The sequence below is a fragment of the Columba livia genome, unplaced genomic scaffold, assembly GCF_036013475.1.
Source record: "Columba livia isolate bColLiv1 breed racing homer unplaced genomic scaffold, bColLiv1.pat.W.v2 Scaffold_438, whole genome shotgun sequence".
Classification (NCBI taxonomy): domain Eukaryota; kingdom Metazoa; phylum Chordata; class Aves; order Columbiformes; family Columbidae; genus Columba; species Columba livia.
Window position 1 is genome coordinate 60484 of NW_027043475.1, and position 20482 is coordinate 80965.

General features: G+C 65.2%; 1 protein-coding gene across 1 annotated transcript in view; it reads right to left on the bottom strand.

The window, feature by feature from the left end:
• The window catches only part of TUT1 (terminal uridylyl transferase 1, U6 snRNA-specific), a 19420-nt gene extending 373 nt beyond the window's left edge, over positions 1-19047 (bottom strand). Inside the window, exons 1-7 of the mRNA XM_065048294.1 lie at positions 18770-19047; positions 18498-18688; positions 15580-15807; positions 12581-12695; positions 9915-10266; positions 8439-9152; positions 12-144 (exon numbers count right to left, since the gene is read on the bottom strand). Coding sequence (XP_064904366.1) covers positions 12-144; positions 8439-9152; positions 9915-10266; positions 12581-12695; positions 15580-15807; positions 18498-18688; positions 18770-18866 — 1830 coding nt within the window. The 5' untranslated portion in view covers positions 18867-19047. The remainder of the gene's footprint in view (positions 1-11; positions 145-8438; positions 9153-9914; positions 10267-12580; positions 12696-15579; positions 15808-18497; positions 18689-18769) is intronic.
• Positions 19048-20482: the final 1435 nt, after the last annotated feature.

Below are 20482 nucleotides of genomic sequence, written 5' to 3' on the forward strand. Positions count from 1 at the left end.
TGGGAGGGGACAGGGGGGACCCGTCGCGCCCCACCTGCCAGGCCCTGCCGCTTGGCCCAGAGCCGCAGCGCCATCACCAGCGGCCGCACGCGGGCGTCCGAGTCGGCGCAGAGCCGCAGGAACCGCGAGTTGTGCAGCGCCAGCCTGGGAGCGGGACAACACGGGACACCGACACGTCACACCGGGACAACCGACACGTCACACCGGGGACACCGACACGTCACACCGGGGACAACACAGCGGCACCGACACGTCACACCGGGGACACCGACACGTCAGCACGGGGACACCGACACGTCACCAACGGGGACACCGACACGTCACACCGGGGACAACACACGGCACCGACACGTCACACCGGGGACAACACACGGCACCGACACGTCACACCGGGGACAACACACGGCACCGACACGTCACACCGGGGACACCGACACGACACCGGGACACCGACACGTCACGACGGGGACACCGACACGTCACACCGGGGACAACACACGGCACCGACACGTCAGCACGGGGACACCGACACGTCACACCGGGGACACCGACACGTCACCGACACGTCACACCGGGGACAACACCCGGCACCGACACGTCACACCGGGGACAACACGTCGGGCACCGACACGTCACACCGGGGACACCGACACGTCAGCACAGGGACACCGACACATCACCACGGGGACACCACACGTCACCATGGGGACACCACATCGACACGTCACCGGGGACACAGACACGACACGGACACGTCACCACAGGGACACGGACATGTCACCGGGGACACGGACACGTCAACATGGGGACACGGACACGTCAGCACGGGGACACGACATGGACACGTCAACATGGGGACACGGACACGTCACTGGGGACACGGACACGACACCAACATGTCACCACGGGGACACCGACACGTCAGCACGGGGACACGGACACGTCAGCACGGGGACACGGACAGGTCAACATAGGGACAGGGACATGGACACGTCACCACGGGGACACCACACGTCACCACGGGGACACCACACCGACACGTCACCGACACGTCACCGACACGTCAGCACGGGGACACGGACACGTCAGCACGGGGACACGGACACAGACACGTCACAACGGGAACAGGGACACCGACGCGTCACCACGGGGACACGGACACGTCAACGTGGGGACAGGGACACGTCAACACGGGGACACGGACACGTCAACATGGGGACACGGACACGTCAACACGGGGACACGGACACGTCAACATGGGGACACGGACACGTCAACATGGGGACAGGGACACGTCAACACGGGGACACGGACACGTCAACATGGGGACACGGACACGTCAACACGGGGACAGGGACACGTCAACATGGGGACAGGGACACGTCAACACGGGGACAGGGACACGTCAACATGGGGACAGGGACACGTCAACATGGGGACAGGGACACGTCAACACGGGGACAGGGACACGTCAACACGGGGACAGGGACACGTCAACATGGGGACAGGGACACGTCAACATGGGGACACGGACACGTCAACACGGGGACACGGACACGTCAACATGGGGACACGGACACGTCACCATGGGGACAGGGACACGTCAACACGGGGACACGGACACGTCAACACGGGGACAGGGACACGTCAACACGGGGACACGGACACGTCAACACTGGGGACAGGGACACGTCAACACGGGGACACGGACACGTCAACACGGGGACAGGGGACACGTCAACATGGGACACGGACACGTCAACGTGGGGGACACGGACACGTCAACGTGGGGACACGGACACGTCAACACGGGGACACGGACACGTCAACGTGGGGACACGGACACGTCAACGTGGGGACAGGGACACGTCAACGTGGGGACACGGACACGTCAACATGGGGACACGGACACGTCAACGTGGGGGACAGGGACACGTCAACGTGGGGACAGGGACACGTCAACGTGGGGACACGGACACGTCAACACGGGGACAGGGACACGTCAACACGGGGACAGGGACACGTCAACGTGGGGACAGGGACACGTCAACGTGGGGACAGGGACACGTCAACGTGGGGACACGGACACGTCAACGTGGGGACACGGACACGTCAACGTGGGGACACGGACACGTCAACACGGGGACAGGGACACGTCAACACGGGGACAGGGACACGTCAACACGGGGACAGGGACACGTCAACGTGGGGACAGGGACACGTCAACGTGGGGACAGGGACACGTCAACGTGGGGACAGGGACACGTCAACGTGGGGACAGGGACACGTCAACACGGGGACAGGGACACGTCAACGTGGGGACAGGGACACGTCAACGTGGGGACACGGACACGTCAACGTGGGGGACAGAGGACACGTCAACATGGGGACACGGACACGTCAACGTGGGGACAGGGACACGTCAACATGGGGACAGGGACACGTCAACGTGGGGACACGGACACGTCAACGTGGGGACACGGACACGTCAACGTGGGGACAGGGACACGTCAACGTGGGGACAGGGACACGTCAACGTGGGGACACGGACACGTCAACATGGGGACACGGACACGTCAACATGGGGACATGGACACGTCAACATGGGGACAGGGACACGTCAACGTGGGGACAGGGACACGTCAACACGGGGACACGGACACGTCAACGTGGGGACACGGACACGTCAACGTGGGGACAGGGACACGTCAACATGGGGACACGGACACGTCAACGTGGGGACACGGACACGTCAACACGGGGACAGGGACACGTCAACATGGGGACACGGACACGTCAACATGGGGACAGGGACACGTCAACGTGGGGACAGGGACACGTCAACACGGGGACACGGACACGTCAACGTGGGGACACGGACACGTCAACGTGGGGACACGGACACGTCAACGTGGGGACACGGACACGTCAACATGGGGACACGGACACGTCAACATGGGGACACGGACACGTCAACGTGGGGACAGGGACACGTCAACGTGGGGACAGGGACACGTCAACACGGGGACACGGACACGTCAACGTGGGGACACGGACACGTCAACGTGGGGACAGGGACACGTCAACATGGGGACAGGGACACGTCAACGTGGGGACACGGACACGACACCGTGGGGACAGGGACACGTCAACATGGGGACAGGGACACGTCAACACGGGGACAGGGACACGTCAACGTGGGGACAGGGACACGTCAACACGGGGACACGGACACGTCAACGTGGGGACAGGGACACGTCAACGTGGGGACAGGGACACGTCAACACGGGGACACGGACACGTCAACGTGGGGACAGGGACACGTCAACGTGGGGACAGGGACACGTCAACGTGGGGACAGGGACACGTCAACGTGGGGACAGGGACACGTCAACGTGGGGACACGGACACGTCAACATGGGGACAGGGACACGTCAACGTGGGGACACGGACACGTCAACACGGGGACAGGGACACGTCAACGTGGGGACACGGACACGTCAACATGGGGACAGGGACACGTCAACATGGGGACACGGACACGTCAACACGGGGACACGGACACGTCAACATGGGGACACGGACACGTCAACACGGGGACACGGACACGTCAACGTGGGGACAGGGACACGTCAACGTGGGGACACGGACACGTCAACGTGGGGACACGGACACGTCAACGTGGGGGACACGGACACGTCAACACGGGGACACGGACACGTCAACGTGGGGACACGGACACGTCAACATGGGGACAGGGACACGTCAACACGGGGACACGGACACGTCAACATGGGGACACGGACACGTCAACACGGGGACACGGACACGTCAACATGGGGACACGGACACGTCAACACGGGGACACGGACACGTCAACGTGGGGACAGGGACACGTCAACATGGGGACAGGGACACGTCAACATGGGGACACGGACACGTCAACATGGGGACACGGACACGTCAACATGGGGACACGGACACGTCAACGTGGGGACACGGACACGTCAACATGGGGACACGGACACGTCAACACGGGGACACGGACACGTCAACACGGGGACACGGACACGTCAACGTGGGGACAGGGACACGTCAACATGGGGACAGGGACACGTCAACACGGGGACAGGGACACGTCAACACGGGGACACGGACACGTCAACGTGGGGACAGGGACACATCAACGTGGGGACACGGACACGTCAACGTGGGGACACGGACACGTCAACGTGGGGACAGGGACACGTCAACGTGGGGACAGGGACACGTCAACGTGGGGACAGGGACACGTCAACACGGGGACACGGACACGTCAACGTGGGGACAGGGACACGTCAACATGGGGACACGGACACGTCAACGTGGGGACACGGACACGTCAACACGGGGACACGGACACGTCAACGTGGGGACACGGACACGTCAACGTGGGGACACGGACACGTCACCGTGGGGACACGGACACGTCACCGTGGGGACACGGACACGTCAACACGGGGACAGGGACACGTCAACACGGGGACACGGACACGTCAACACGGGGACAGGGACACGTCAACGTGGGGACAGGGACACGTCAACGTGGGGACAGGGACACGTCAACGTGGGGACACGGACACGTCAACGTGGGGACACGGACACGTCAACACGGGGACAGGGACACGTCAACGTGGGGACAGGGACACGTCAACACGGGGACACGGACACGTCAACGTGGGGACAGGGACACGTCAACACGGGGACACGGACACGTCAACATGGGGACACGGACACGTCAACGTGGGGACACGGACACGTCAACATGGGGACACGGACACGTCAACACGGGGACACGGACACGTCAACACGGGGACACGGACACGTCAACATGGGGACAGGGACACGTCAACGTGGGGACAGGGACACGTCAACGTGGGGACAGGGACACGTCAACATGGGGACACGGACACGTCAACGTGGGGACACGGACACGTCAACATGGGGACACGGACACGTCAACGTGGGGACAGGGACACGTCAACATGGGGACACGGACACGTCAACGTGGGGACAGGGACACGTCAACGTGGGGACAGGGACACGTCAACATGGGGACACGGACACGTCAACGTGGGGACAGGGACACGTCAACATGGGGACACGGACACGTCAACGTGGGGACAGGGACACGTCAACGTGGGGACAGGGACACGTCAACATGGGGACACGGACACGTCAACGTGGGGACAGGGACACGTCAACACGGGGACACGGACACGTCAACGTGGGGACACGGACACGTCAACACGGGGACACGGACACGTCAACACGGGGACACGGACACGTCAACATGGGGACACGGACACGTCAACACGGGGACACGGACACGTCAACACGGGGACAGGGACACGTCAACACGGGGACACGGACACGTCAACGTGGGGACAGGGACACGTCAACGTGGGGACACGGACACGTCAACGTGGGGACACGGACACGTCAACGTGGGGACAGGGACACGTCAACGTGGGGACAGGGACACGTCAACATGGGGACACGGACACGTCAACGTGGGGACAGGGACACGTCAACGTGGGGACACGGACACGTCAACATGGGGACACGGACACGTCAACGTGGGGACACGGACACGTCAACATGGGGACACGGACACGTCAACACGGGGACACGGACACGTCAACACGGGGACACGGACACGTCAACATGGGGACAGGGACACGTCAACGTGGGGACAGGGACACGTCAACATGGGGACACGGACACGTCAACGTGGGGACACGGACACGTCAACATGGGGACACGGACACGTCAACGTGGGGACAGGGACACGTCAACGTGGGGACAGGGACACGTCAACGTGGGGACACGGACACGTCAACATGGGGACAGGGACACGTCAACGTGGGGACAGGGACACGTCAACGTGGGGACAGGGACACGTCAACGTGGGGACAGGGACACGTCAACACGGGGACACGGACACGTCAACACGGGGACACGGACACGTCAACACGGGGACAGGGACACGTCAACGTGGGGACAGGGACACGTCAACACGGGGACACGGACACGTCAACGTGGGGACACGGACACGTCAACGTGGGGACACGGACACGTCAACGTGGGGACACGGACACGTCAACACGGGGACAGGGACACGTCAACACGGGGACACGGACACGTCAACACGGGGACACGGACACGTCAACGTGGGGACAGGGACACGTCAACATGGGGACAGGGACACGTCAACGTGGGGACAGGGACACGTCAACGTGGGGACAGGGACACGTCAACATGGGGACAGGGACACGTCAACATGGGGACACGGACACGTCAACATGGGGACACGGACACGTCAACGTGGGGACAGGGACACGTCAACACGGGGACAGGGACACGTCAACGTGGGGACAGGGACACGTCAACGTGGGGACACGGACACGTCAACGTGGGGACAGGGACACGTCAACGTGGGGACACGGACACGTCAACATGGGGACACGGACACGTCAACATGGGGACACGGACACGTCAACGTGGGGACAGGGACACGTCAACATGGGGACACGGACACCTCAACGTGGGGACAGGGACACGTCAACGTGGGGACAGGGACACGTCAACGTGGGGACAGGGACACGTCAACATGGGGACAGGGACACGTCAACGTGGGGACACGGACACGTCAACATGGGGACAGGGACACGTCAACAAGGGGACAGGGACACGTCAACACGGGGACACGGACACGTCAACGTGGGGACAGGGACACGTCAACATGGGGACACGGACACGTCAACATGGGGACAGGGACACGTCAACGTGGGGACACGGACACGTCAACATGGGGACAGGGACACGTCAACGTGGGGACAGGGACACGTCAACACGGGGACAGGGACACGTCAACACGGGGACACGGACACGTCAACGTGGGGACAGGGACACGTCAACACGGGGACAGGGACACGTCAACACGGGGACAGGGACACGTCAACATGGGGACACGGACACGTGACACGTGACAGGGTGACACGGGGGGACAGTGGGACATGGGGGGACATGGGGACGGGGGGGACATCGACATGGTGACACAGTCATGGGGGACATGGGGGGACATGGGGACAAGGTCACAGGGTGACACGGGGGGATGGTGGGACATGGGGGGACATGGGGACAGGGGGGGACACAGACGTGGTGACACAGTCATGGGGGACATGGGGACAAGGGGGGACATGAGGACACGGTCATGGGGGACATGGGGGGACATGGACATGGTGACACAGTCATGGGGGACATGGGGGGACATGGGGACACGGTCATGGGGGACATGGGGGGACATGAGGGGACAGGGTCACAGGGTGACATGGGGGGACAGTGGGACATGGGGACACGGTCACAGGTTGACACGGGGGGACAGTGGGACATGAGGGGACATGGGGACAGGGGACATGGACATGGTGACACAGTCAAGGGGGACATGGGGACAAGGGGGGACATGGGGACACAGTCACAGGGTGACACGGGGGGACAGTGGGACATGGGGGGACATGGGGACGGGGGGGACATGGACATGGTGACACAGTCATGGGGGACATGGGGACAAGGGGGGACATGGGGACACGGGGACAGGGCGACATGGGGGGACAGTGGGACATGAGGGGACATGGGGATGGGGGGGACATGGACATGGTGACACAGTCATGGGGGACATGGGGGGACATGAGGGGACATGGGGACACGGTCACGGGGTGACACGGGGGACAGTGGGACATGGGGGGACATGGAGATGGGGGGAACATAGACACGGTGACACAGTCATGGGGGACATGGGGGGACATGGGGGGACATGGGGACACGGTCACAGGTTGACACGGGGGGACAGTGGGACATGGGGGGACATGGGGACAGGGGACATGGACATGGTGACACAGTCATGGGGGACATGGGGACATGGGAGAACATGGGGACACGGTCATGGGGGACATGGGGGGACATGGACATGGTGACACAGTCATGGGGGACATGGGGGGACGTGAGGGACATGAGGGGACATGGGGACACGGTCACAGGGCGACACGGGGGGACAGTGAGACATGAGGGGACATGGGTACAGGGGGGACATGGACATGGTGACACAGTCAAGGGGGACATGGGGGGACACGGGGGGACATGGGGACACGGTCACAGGGTGACATGGGGGGACAGTGGGACATGGGGGGACATGGGGACGGGGGGACATGGACATGGTGACACAGTCATGGGGGACATGGGGACAAGGGGGGACATGGGGACGCAGTCATGGGGGACACGGAGACAGGAGGACACAGGGACAAGGCCATGGTGGGGGGGGGGGGCCACATCACCACGGTGACCGCGACTCGTCCCCTCGGTGACAGACCCCCCCGCGCCCCCAAAGCGGGGCTCCCCACCTGTTGTCGATGGAGACGTCTCCCGCCAGCCCCGACTGCTTGTGGCAGAACTTGACGACGGGCCGGCGGGCGGCGGGGACGGCGCGGACGCGGCGCACACCCGGCACGCAGCGCCGCAGCACCGCGGCCACCAGCGCCAGCAGCTCCGGCGCCGGCGCCGCCGCCAGCTCCAGCTCGCTCAGCATGGACGGGTCGGAGCTGGAGTCGGAGCCGGGGGCGGAGTCGGGGGCGGGGGCGGAGTCAGAGCCGGGGGTGGAGCCGGAGCCGGGAGTGGAGTCAGAGCTGGAACCGGAGCTGGAGCCAGGGGCGGAGCCAGAGTTGGAATAGGGAGTGGAGCTGGAGCCAAAGCCAGGGGTGGAGTCGGAGCCGGGGGTGGAGCCGGAGCCGGGAGTGGAGTCAGAGCTGGAACCGGAGCTGGAGCCAGGGGCGGAGCCGGAGTTGGAATAGGGAGTGGAGCTGGAGCCAAAGCCAGGGGTGGAGTCGGAGCCGGGAGTGGAGTCAGAGCTGGAACCGGAGCCGGAGCCAGGGGTGGAGCTGGAGCCGGAGGTGGAGTTGGAGCCAGGGGTGGAGCCGGAGTTGGAATAGGGAGTGGAGCTGGAGCCAAAGCCAGGGGTGGAGTCGGACCTGGGGGTGGAGCCGGATATGGAGTTGGAGTTGGAGCCAGAAGTGGAGTCAGAGCTGGAACGGGAGCCGGAGCCGGGGAAGGAGCTGGAGCTGTAGCCGGGGGCAGAGGTGGAGCCGGAGTTAGAGCCGGAGTCAGATCTGGAGCTGGAGTTGGAGCTGGAGCCAGAGCCGGATCTGGAGCTGGGGGTGGAGCCAGAGCCAGAGCCGAAGCCAGGGGTGGAGTCGGCGACGGAGCTGGAGCCGTAGCCGGGGGCGGAGCCAGAGTAAGAGCGAGAGCCAGAGTTAGAACTGGAGCCGGGAGTGGAGTCGAAGCCGGAGTCGGAGCCAGAGAAGGGGGCGGAGTCAGAGCCGGGGGCGGAGCCAGAGCCGGGGGCGGAGTCAGAGCCGGGGGCGGAGCCAGAGTCAGAGCGAGAGCTGGAACCGGAGCCGGGAGTGGAGTCGAAGCCGGAGTCGGAGCCAGAGCCAGGGGCGGAGTCAGAGTCGGGGGCGGGGCCAGAGCCGGGGGCGGAGCCAGAGCTGGGGGTGGAGTCAGAGCCGGGGAAGGAGCCAGAGCTGGGGGCGGAGCCAGAGCCGGGGGCGGGGCCAGAGCTGGGGGCGGGGCCAGAGCCGGGGGCGGAGCTGGATGTGGAGGCGGAGCCTGAGGCGGGGGCGGAGCGGGACGTGGAGGCGAAGCCACAGCTGGGGGTGGAGTCAGAGCCGGGGGCGGAGCCAGAGCCGGGGGCGGAGCTGGACGTGGAGGCCGAGCCAGAGCTGGGGGTGGAGCCAGAGCCGGGGGCGGAGCCAGAGCTGGGGGCGGAGCCAGAGCCGGGGGCGGAGCCAGAGCCGGAGGCAGAGCCAGAGCCGGGGGCGGACCTGGACGTGGAGGCGGAGCCAGAGCCGGGGGCGGAGCCAGAGCCGGGGGCGGAGCTGGACGAGGAGGTGGAGCCAGAGCCGGGGGCGGAGCCGGTCGAGGAGGCGGAGCCAGAGCCGGGGGCGGAGCCAGAGCCGGGGGCGGAGCCAGAGCCGGGGGCGGACCTGGACGTGGAGGCGGAGCCAGAGCCGGGGGCGGAGCCAGAGCCGGGGGCGGAGCCGGTCGAGGAGGCGGAGCCGGGTGTCGCAGCCGCCTGCAGCGCTTTGGTGGCCTCCAGGTCCAGCAGCAGGTCCAGGTCGCAGCCGCGGGCGCCGAAGCCGTTGACGGACGAGCCGAACGGGACGACGGAGCAGCCTGGGGGGACGGGCACGCGTCACACGCGCGTGGCACGAGCGGCCGGCGTGTGCGTCGCACGTGTCACACACACGCGGTCACGCACATCACGCACGCGTCGCACACGTCGCGCACAAGCGGCCACACGCTCGTCGCTTGTGTGTGTGTCACGTGTCACGCGTGTGTCACGTGTCACGCGTGTGTCACGTGTCAGGCGCGTGTCACGTGTCACACGCATGTCAGGCGCGTGTCACGTGTGTCAGGCACATGTCACGTGTCACACGCATGTCAGGCGCGTGTCACGTGTCGGACACGTGTCACACACACGTGTCAGGTGTCACACGCACACATCACGTGACAGACACGCACGTCAGGTGACACACACGTGTCACGTGTCGCACACACATACCAGGCGCGTGTCACACACCCACGTTGCACACGCGTGTACGGTGTCACACACACGCGTCAGGTGTTACACGTGTCAGGTGTCACATGCGTGTGTCAGGTGTCGCACACACATCCCAGGCGCATGTCACATGTCACACACGCATGTCACGTGTCACACAACCGCGTCGCACACGTGTCAGGTGTCACACGCGTGTGTCACAAGTCGCACACGTGTGTCACGTGTCACATGCCTGCGTCACACACGTCAGGTGTCACACACACGTTGCACACGTGTCACATGTCACGCACATGTCAGGCGTCACACACACGCGTCAGGTGTCACACACGCGTGTCACGTGTCGCACACACATGCCAAGTGTGTGTCATGTGATACACGTGCACGTGTTACGTGTCATACACACGCATTGCACACGTGTCAGGTGTCGCACACGCGTGTCACGTGTCGCACGCGCGCGACACGTGTCACATACACATACCAGGCGCGTGTCGCACACTCATGTTGCACACGCGTATCAGGTGTCACACACGCGTGTCAGGTGTCACATGTGTCAGGTGTCACATGCTCGTGTCACGTGTCGCACACACATGTTGCACGAGCGCGTCACGTGTCACACACACATACCAGGCACGTGTCGCACACCCATGTTGCACACGCATGTCAGGTGTCACACACACGTGTCACACGAGCGCGTCACGTGTCACTCACGTGTGTCACGTGTCACACGCGCGCGTCACGTGTCACACGCGCGCGTCACGTGTCGCACACACGTGTCACACACGCGTGTCAGGTGTCACACACGTGTCGCACACGCGTGTCACGTGTCACGCATGTCACGTGTTGCACACGTGCGTCACGTGTCACACGCGCGCGTCAGGTGTCGCACACGTGCACACACGCGTCACACGAGCGCGTCACGTGTCGCACGCGCGCGTCAGGTGTCGCACACGCGCGTCAGGTGTCGCACACGTGTCACACGAGCGCGTCACGTGTCGCACGCGTGTGTGTCACGTGTCGCACACGCGTGTCAGGTGTCGCACACGTGTCACACGCGTGTCAGGTGTCACACACGCGTCACACGCGCGTGTCAGGTGTCGCACGCGCGCGTGTCACGTGTCGCACACGCGTGTCAGGTGTCACACACGCGTGTCAGGTGTCGCACACGCGTCACACGCGCGTGTCAGGTGTCGCACACGCGCGTCACGTGTCGCACACGCGTCACACGCGCGTGTCAGGTGTCGCACACGCGTCGCACACGCGCGTCAGGTGTCGCACACGCGTCGCACACGCGCGTCAGGTGTCGCACGCGCGTCGCACACGCGCGTCAGGTGTCGCACACGTGTCACACGATCGTGTCACGTGTCGCACGCGTGCGCGTCAGGTGTCGCACACGTGCGTCAGGTGTCACACGCGCGTGTCAGGTGTCACACACGTGTCACACACGCGTGTCAGGTGTCACACACGTGTCGCACACGCGCGTCAGGTGTCACACACGCGTGTCAGGTGTCACACACGTGTCGCACACGCGCGTCAGGTGTCACACACGTGTTGCATACGCGTGTCAGGTGTCACGCATGTCACATGTTGCACACGCGTGTCACGTGTCACACGCGCGTGTCAGGTGTCACACACGTGTCGCACGCGCGCGTCAGGTGTCACACACCCGTCACACGCGCTTGTCAGGTGTCACACACGCGTCACACGCGCTTGTCAGGTGTCACACACGCGTCACACGCGCTTGTCAGGTGTCACACACGTGTCGCACACGCGTGTCAGGTGTCACACACGTGTCGCACACGCGTGTCAGGTGTCACACACGCGTCACACGAGCGCGTCACGTGTCGCATGCGCGCGTGTCAGGTGTCACACACGCGCGTGTCAGGTGTCGCACACGTGTCGCACGCGCGCGTGTCATGCCGGCGGGCTCACCGGGCAGGAACTCGGCCAGCGCCTCCTGCAGCAGCGCCACCAGCAGCGCCCGCAGCCGCCGCTCGGCCTCGCTCAGCGCCTGCAGCTCCACCAGCCGCACCAGCTGCGCCCCCACCTGCGCACACACCGCCCTGACGGACCCCGGAGCGCCCCACGGGACCCCGGAGTGCCCCACGGGACCCAGGAGTGCCCCAGGGGACCCAGGAGTGCGGGAGAGGGGACCCAGGAGTGCGGGAGAGGGGACCCCGGAGCGCCCCAGGGGACCCAGGAGAGCCCCAGGGGACCCTGGAGTGCCCCAGGGGACCCAGGAGAGCCCCAACAGACCCTGGAGTGCTCCAGGGGACCCAGGAGAGCCCCGAGGGACCCTGGAGTGCCCCAACGGACCCTGGAGAGCCCCAAGGGACCCAGGAGTTCGGGAGAGGGGACCCAGGATTGCCCCAAGGGACCCTGGAGTGCCCCAGGGGACCCTGGAGAGCCCCAGGGGACCCAGGAGTTCGGGAGAGGGGACCCAGGAGTAACCCAATGGACCCAGGAGTTCGGGAGAGGGGACCCAGGAGTGCCCCAAAGGACCCAGGAGTTCGGGAGAGGGGACCCAGGAGAGCCCCAAAGGACCCAGGAGTTCGGGAGAGGGGACCCAGGAGAGCCCCAACAGACCCAGGAGTACCCCAAGGGACCCAGGAGTGCCCCAACAGACCCAGGAGTACCCCAAGGGACCCAGGAGTGCCCCAACAGACCCAGGAGTTCGGGAGAGGGGACCCAGGAGTGCCCCAAAGGACCCAGGAGTTCGGGAGAGGGGACCCAGAAGTGCCCCAACAGACCCAGGAGTACCCCAAGGGACCCAGGAGTGCGGGAGAGGGGACCCAGGAGAGCCCCGAGGGACCCAGGAGTGCCCCAAGGGACCCTGGAATTTGGGAGAGGGGACCCAGGAGTGCCCCAAGGGACCCAGGAGTGCAGGAGAGGGGACCCAGGAGTGCCCCAAGGGACCCAGGAGGGCGGGAGAGGGGACCCAGGAGTGCCCCAACAGACCCAGGAGTGCGGGAGAGGGGACCCAGGAGTTCGGAACGGCCCTTGGGACCCCCCTTGCCCCCCGGGACTCCCCGAAACCCCTGCCCCCCCACAGAAGAGCGTCAGAAGCCCCTGGGACACCCCATGAACCCCCAAGACCCCTCCCCAAATTCCCGGGTGACCCCAATAGAACCTCAGGACCCCAATTGGGACCCCCAAGACCCCTCCCCAAATTCCTGCGTGACCCCAAAAGAACCTCAGGACCCCCCTTGGGACCCTCAAGACCCCTCCCCAAATTCCTGGGTGACCCCAATAGAACCTCAGGACCCTCCTTGGGACCCCCAAGACCCCTCCCCAAATTCCTGCGTGACCCCAATAGAACCTCAGGACCCCCCTTGGGACCCCCAAGACCCCTCCCCAAATTCCTGCGTGACCCCAATAGAACCTCAGGACCCCAATTGGGACCCCCAAGACCCCTCCCCAAATTCCTGCGTGACCCCAATAGAACCTCAGGACCCCAATTGGGACCCCCAAGACCCCTCCCCAAATTCCCAGGTGACCCCAATAGAACCTCAGGACCCCAATTGGGACCCCCAAGACCCCTCCCCAAATTCCCGGGTGACCCCAATAGAACCTCAGGACCCCAATTGGGACCCTCAAGACCCCTCCCCAAATTCCTGCGTGACCCCAATAGAACCTCAGGACCCCAATTGGGACCCCCAAGACCCCTCCCCAAATTCCTGCGTGACCCCAATAGAACCTCAGGACCCCAATTGGGACCCCCAAGACCCCTCCCCAAATTCCTGCGTGACCCCAAAAGAACCTCAGGACCCCCCTTGAGACCCCCAAGACCCCTCCCCAAATTCCCGGGTGACCCCAATAGAACCTCAGGACCCCAACTGGGACCCCCAAGACCCCTCCCCAAATTCCTGCGTGACCCCAATAGAACCTCAGGACCCCCCTTGGGACCCTCAAGACCCCTCCCCAAATTCCCGGGTGACCCCAATAGAACCTCAGGACCCCAATTGGGACCCCCAAGACCCCTCCCCAAATTCCTGCGTGACCCCAAAAGAACCTCAGGACCCCCCTTGAGACCCCCAAGACCCCTCCCCAAATTCCTGTGTGACCCCAATAGAACCTCAGGACCCCAATTGGGACCCCCAAGACCCCTCCCCAAATTCCTGCGTGACCCCAATAGAACCTCAGGACCCCAATTGGGACCCCCAAGACCCCTCCCCAAATTCCCGGGTGACCCCAATAGAACCTCAGGACCCCCCTTGGGACCCCCAAGACCCCTCCCCAAATTCCTGCGTGACCCCAATAGAACCTCAGGACCCCAATTGGGACCCCCAAGACCCCTCCCCAAATTCCCGGGTGACCCCAATAGAACCTCAGGACCCCAATTGGGACCCCCAAGACCCCTCCCCAAATTCCTGCGTGACGCCAATAGAACCTCAGGACCCCAACTGGGACCCCCAAGACCCCTCCCCAAATTCCTGCTTGACCCCAATAGAACCTCAGGACCCCCCTTGGGACCCCCAAGACCCCTCCCCAAATTCCTGCGTGACCCCAATAGAACCTCAGGATCCCCCTTGGGACCCCCAAGACCCCTCCCCAAATTCCTGCGTGACCCCAATAGAACCTCAGGACCCCCCTTGGGACCCTCAAGACCCCTCCCCATATTTCTGGGTGACCCCAATAGAACCTCAGGACCCCAATTGGGACCCCCAAGACCCCTCCCCAAATTCCTGCGTGACCCCAATAGAACCTCAGGACCCCCCTTGGGACCCTCAAGACCCCTCCCCATATTTCTGGGTGACCCCAAAAGAACCTCAGGACCCCCAAGACCCCTCCCCAAATTCCTGCGTGACCCCAATAGAACCTCAGGACCCCCCTTGGGACCCCCAAGACCACTCCCCAAATTCCCGGGTGACCCCAAAGGAGCCTCAGAAGCCCCTGGGACCCCCCCCAGCCCCCCCGGGGTCCCCACTCACGTCGGGGGCGCAGCGCAGCTCCTGCTCCAGCCGCTCGGGTTCCGGGGGGTCCCGGCGGGGGCTGCGGCCGGGGTGGGGGGCCCCGGGGGGCCCGGGGGGGGCGGGGGGGAAGGCCTTGGCGCGGCGGGGGCGCACGCGGAGCGGCCGCCCCCCCAGCACGTGGCGCGGTTGGGCCAGAGCCCGCTCGCAGCCCCCGGGCTCGCGCAGCTCCACGATGGCGTAGGCGCCCTGCGACACGGGACACGGTCGGGGGGGACACGGGGACACGGGGGACACGGGGACATGGTCATGGGGGACATGGGGGACATGGTCATGGGGGACATGGTCATGGGGGACACGGGGGGACATGGTCATGGTGGACATGGGGGGACACGGGGACATGGTCATGGGGGACATGGGGGGACACGGGGGGACATGGTCATGGGGGACATGGGGGGACGTGGTCATGGGGGACATGGGGGGACACAGGGGGACATGGTTATGGGGGACATGGGGGGACACGGGGGGACAAGGGGGGACATGGTTATGGGGGACATGGGGGGACATGGTTATGGGGGACATGGGGGACACGGGGGACACGGGGGGACAAGGTTATGGGGGACACGGGGGGACAAGGTTATGGGGGACACGGGGGGACATGGGGGACACGGGGGGACATGGGGGACACGGGGGGACATGGTTATGGGGGACACGGGGGGACATGGGGGACACGGGGGGACATGGTCATGGGGGACATGGGGGGACATGGTCATGGGGGACACGGGGGACATGGGGGGACACGGGGGACATGGGGGACACGGGGGGACATGGTCATGGGGGACACGGGGGACATGGTCATGGGGGACACGGGGGACATGGGGGGACACGGGGGACAAGGTTATGGGGGACACGGGGGACATGGTCATGGGGGACATGGGGGGACACAGGGACATGGGGGACACAGGGACAAAGCGGGGCTGTGGGGGGACATGGTCATGGGGGACATGGGGGACACGGGGGACATGGTCATGGGGGACACGGGGGGACATGGGGGGACACGGGGGGACATGGTCATGGGGGACATGGGGGGACATGGTTATGGGGGACATGGGGGGACATGGTTATGGGGGACACGGGGGACAAAGCGGGGCTGTGGGGGGACATGGTCATGGGGGACATGGGGGACACGGGGGGACATGGGGGGACACGGGGGGACATGGTCATGGGGGACACGGGGGGACACGGGGGACATGGTCATGGGGGACACGGGGGGACATGGGGGGACACGGGGGGACATGGTCATGGGGGACATGGGGGGACATGGTTATGGGGGACATGGGGGGACATGGTTATGGGGGACACGGGGGACAAAGCGGGGCTGTGGGGGGACATGGTCATGGGGGACATGGGGGACACGGGGGGACATGGGGGGACACGGGGGGACATGGTCATGGGGGACATGGGGGGACATGGTCATGGGGGACATGGGGGGACACGGGGGACACGGGGGACAAAGCGGGGCCGTGGGGGGACATGGTCATGGGGGACATGGGGGGGACACGGGGGGATATGGTCATGGGGGACATGGGGGACACGGGGGACATGGGGGGACACGGTGGGACACGAGGGGACATGGTCATGGGGGACATGGGGGGACACGGGGGGACATGGTTATGGGGGACATGGGGGGACAAGGGGGGACACGGGGGGACATGGTCATGGGGGACATGGGGTACACGAGGGGACATGGTCATTGGGGACACGGGGGGACATGGTTATGAGGGACACGGGGGACAAAGCGGGACATGGGGACAAAGCGGGGACAAGGGGGGACACGGGGGGACATGGTTATGGGGGACATGGGGGGACAAGGGGGGACACGGTCATGGGGGACACAGGGACAAAGCGAGGCTGTGGGGGGACATGGGGGACACAGGGACATGGGGGACACGGGGGGACACAGTGACAAAGTGGGGCCATGGGGGGACATGGGGGACACGGGGGGACATGGTCATGGGGGACACGGGGGACACAGGGACAAAGCGGGGCCGTGGGGGGACATGAGGGACACAGGGACATGGGGGACACGGGGGGACACAGTGACAAAGTGGGGCCATGGGGGGACATGAGGGACACAGGGACATGGGGGACACGGGGGGACACAGTGACAAAGTGGGGCCATGGGGGGACATGGGGGACACGGGGGGACATGGTCATGGGGGACACGGGGGACACAGGGACAAAGCGGGGCCGTGGGGGGACATGAGGGACACAGGGACATGGGGGACACGGGGGGACACAGTGACAAAGTGGGGCCATGGGGGAACATGGGGGACATGGGGGACACAGGGACAAAGTGGGGCCGTGGGGGGACATGGGGGACACGGGAGGACATGGTTATGAGGGACATGGGGGACAAAGCGGGACATGGGGACAAAGCGGGGCCGTGGGGGGACATGGTCGTGGGGGACATTGGGGGGACACGGGGGGACAAGGGGGGACATGGTTATGAGGGACACGGGGGACAAAGCAGGACATGGGGACAAAGTGGGGCCGTGGGGGGACATGGTCGTGGGGGACACAGTGACAAAGTGGGGCCATGGGGGGCCATGGGGGACACGGGGGACACAGGGGGACACAGTGACAAAGTGGGGCCATGGGGGGCCATGGGGGACACGGGGGACACAGGGGGACACAGGGACAAAATGGGGCCATGGGGGGACATGGGGGACACGGGGGACACAGGGGGACACAGGGACAAAATGGGGCCATGGGGGGACATGGGGGACACGGGGGACACGGTCATGGGGGACACGGGGGGACACGGGGGACTGGGGGGGGAGAGACACACGGGGACGGGGGGGGGGGGGCCACACAGGGACGGGGGGGGGGGCCACACGGGGACGTGGGACACGGGTGACACGCCCCCCCCCCCCCACCTTGTCCTTGTCCATGACCACGGCCTCCACGTCCCCGAAGGCCCCGAAGTAGCGGGCGAGCTCCGTGTCCGCCGTGCCGCGCGGGAAGCCGCTCACGAACACGCTGCGCCGCTCCTGCTCCGCCCGCTGGGCCCGCAGGCTCCGCAGCCGCCCGTGCTTCCTCCCCCGGAGATGCGCCGCCAGGCTGGGCGCTGCGGCGGGAACGGCGCCGTCAACCGGCGGCCAACGGGGGGGGGAAGGCCCGGGACACCCCGCCCCACCGCCCCACTCACGGTTGGGCGCGGAGATGCGGCACAGGCGGCAGCGGAAGCCGCCCCGCGGCAGCGGCTCCACGTCCGGGTCCGGCGGCGGCGGCGGCTCCGCGGCCATCGGGGCGGAGAGCGGGAGCGGGAGCGGGAGCGGGACGTGCGTCCGCCCGCGGCCGCCTCAGCGGCACGACTGAGGGCGGAAGTGGTGCGGCGCGACTTCCTGCCCCGCGGAAACGGGTCCCGCAGGAAGCGAGAGCCGACGCGAGAGTTCCGAGCACTGACCGCCCGCTCCTAAGCCACCCCGGGTAACCAGCAACGCTCCCATAGGCCCTGCTCGCTGTCAATCACCCCAGCCCCGCCCCCATAGGCCTTGCTCGCTGTCAATCACCACCAGCCCCACCCCCATATGCCCTGCTCGCTGTCAATCACCCCCAGCTCCGCCCCCATAGGCCCTGCTCACCGTCACTCACCCCCAGCCCCGCCCCCATAGGCCCTGCTCGCTGTCAATCACCCCCAGCCCCGCCCCCATAGGCCCTGCTCGCTGTCAATCACCCCCAGCCCCGCCCCCATAGGCCTTGCTCGCTGTCAATCACCCCCAGCCCCGCCCCCATAGGCCCTGCTCGCTGTCAATCACCCCCAGCCCCGCCCCCATAGGCCTTGCTCGCTGTCAATCACCCCCAGCCCCGCCCCCATAGGCCCTGCTCGCCCCATAGCGACCCACATGTGACCCATGGAGCCCTATAAGTGCCCCTCAGTGCCCCATAAGTGACTCACAGTGCCCCACAGTGCCCCATAGTGCCCCACATGTGACCCACAGTGCCCCATAAGTGACTCACAGTGCCCCATAAGTGCCCCATAGCGCCCCACAGGTGCCCCATAAGTGACTCATAGAGCCCCATAGCGCCCCACAGTGCCCCATAAGTGACTCATAGAGCCCCATAAGTGCCCCATAGTGCCCCATATGTGACCCATGGAGCCCTATAAGTGCCCCACAGTGCCCCATAAGTGATTCATACAGCCCCATAGTGCCCCATAAGTGCCCCACAGTGCCCCATAAGTGACTCATAGTGCCCCATAAGCGCCCCATAGTGCCCCACAGTGCCCCATAAGTGACTCATAGAGCCCCATAAGTGCCCCATAGCGTCTCCCCAGTGCCCCATAGTGCCCCACATGTGACCCACAGTGCCCCATAAGTGACTCATAGAGCCCCATAAGTGCCCCATAGTGCCCCACAAGTGCCCCATAAGTGACTCACAGTGCCCCATAAGTGCCCCATAGCATCTCCCCAGTGCCCCATAGTGCCCCACATGTGACGCATAATGCCCCATAAGTGACTCATAGAGCCCCATAGTGCCCCATAAGTGCCCCACAGTGCCCCATAAGCGACTCATAGAGCCCCATAAGCGTCCCATAGCGTCTCCCCAGTGCCCCACAGTGCCCCACATGTGACCTATAGTGCCCCACATGACACACAGTATCCCATAAGTGACTCATAGAGCCCCATAAGTGCCCCATAGTGCCACACATGTGACCCACAAGTGCCCCATAGTGCCCCATAAGTGACTCATAGAGCCCCATAAGTGACTCACACTGCCCCATAGTGCCCCATAAATGACTCATGGAGCCCCATAAGTGCCCCATAGTGCCCCACAGTGCCCCATAAGTGACTCATAGAGCCCCATAAGTGCCCCATAGTGCCCCACAGTGCCCCACAAGTGCCCCACAGTGCCCCATAAG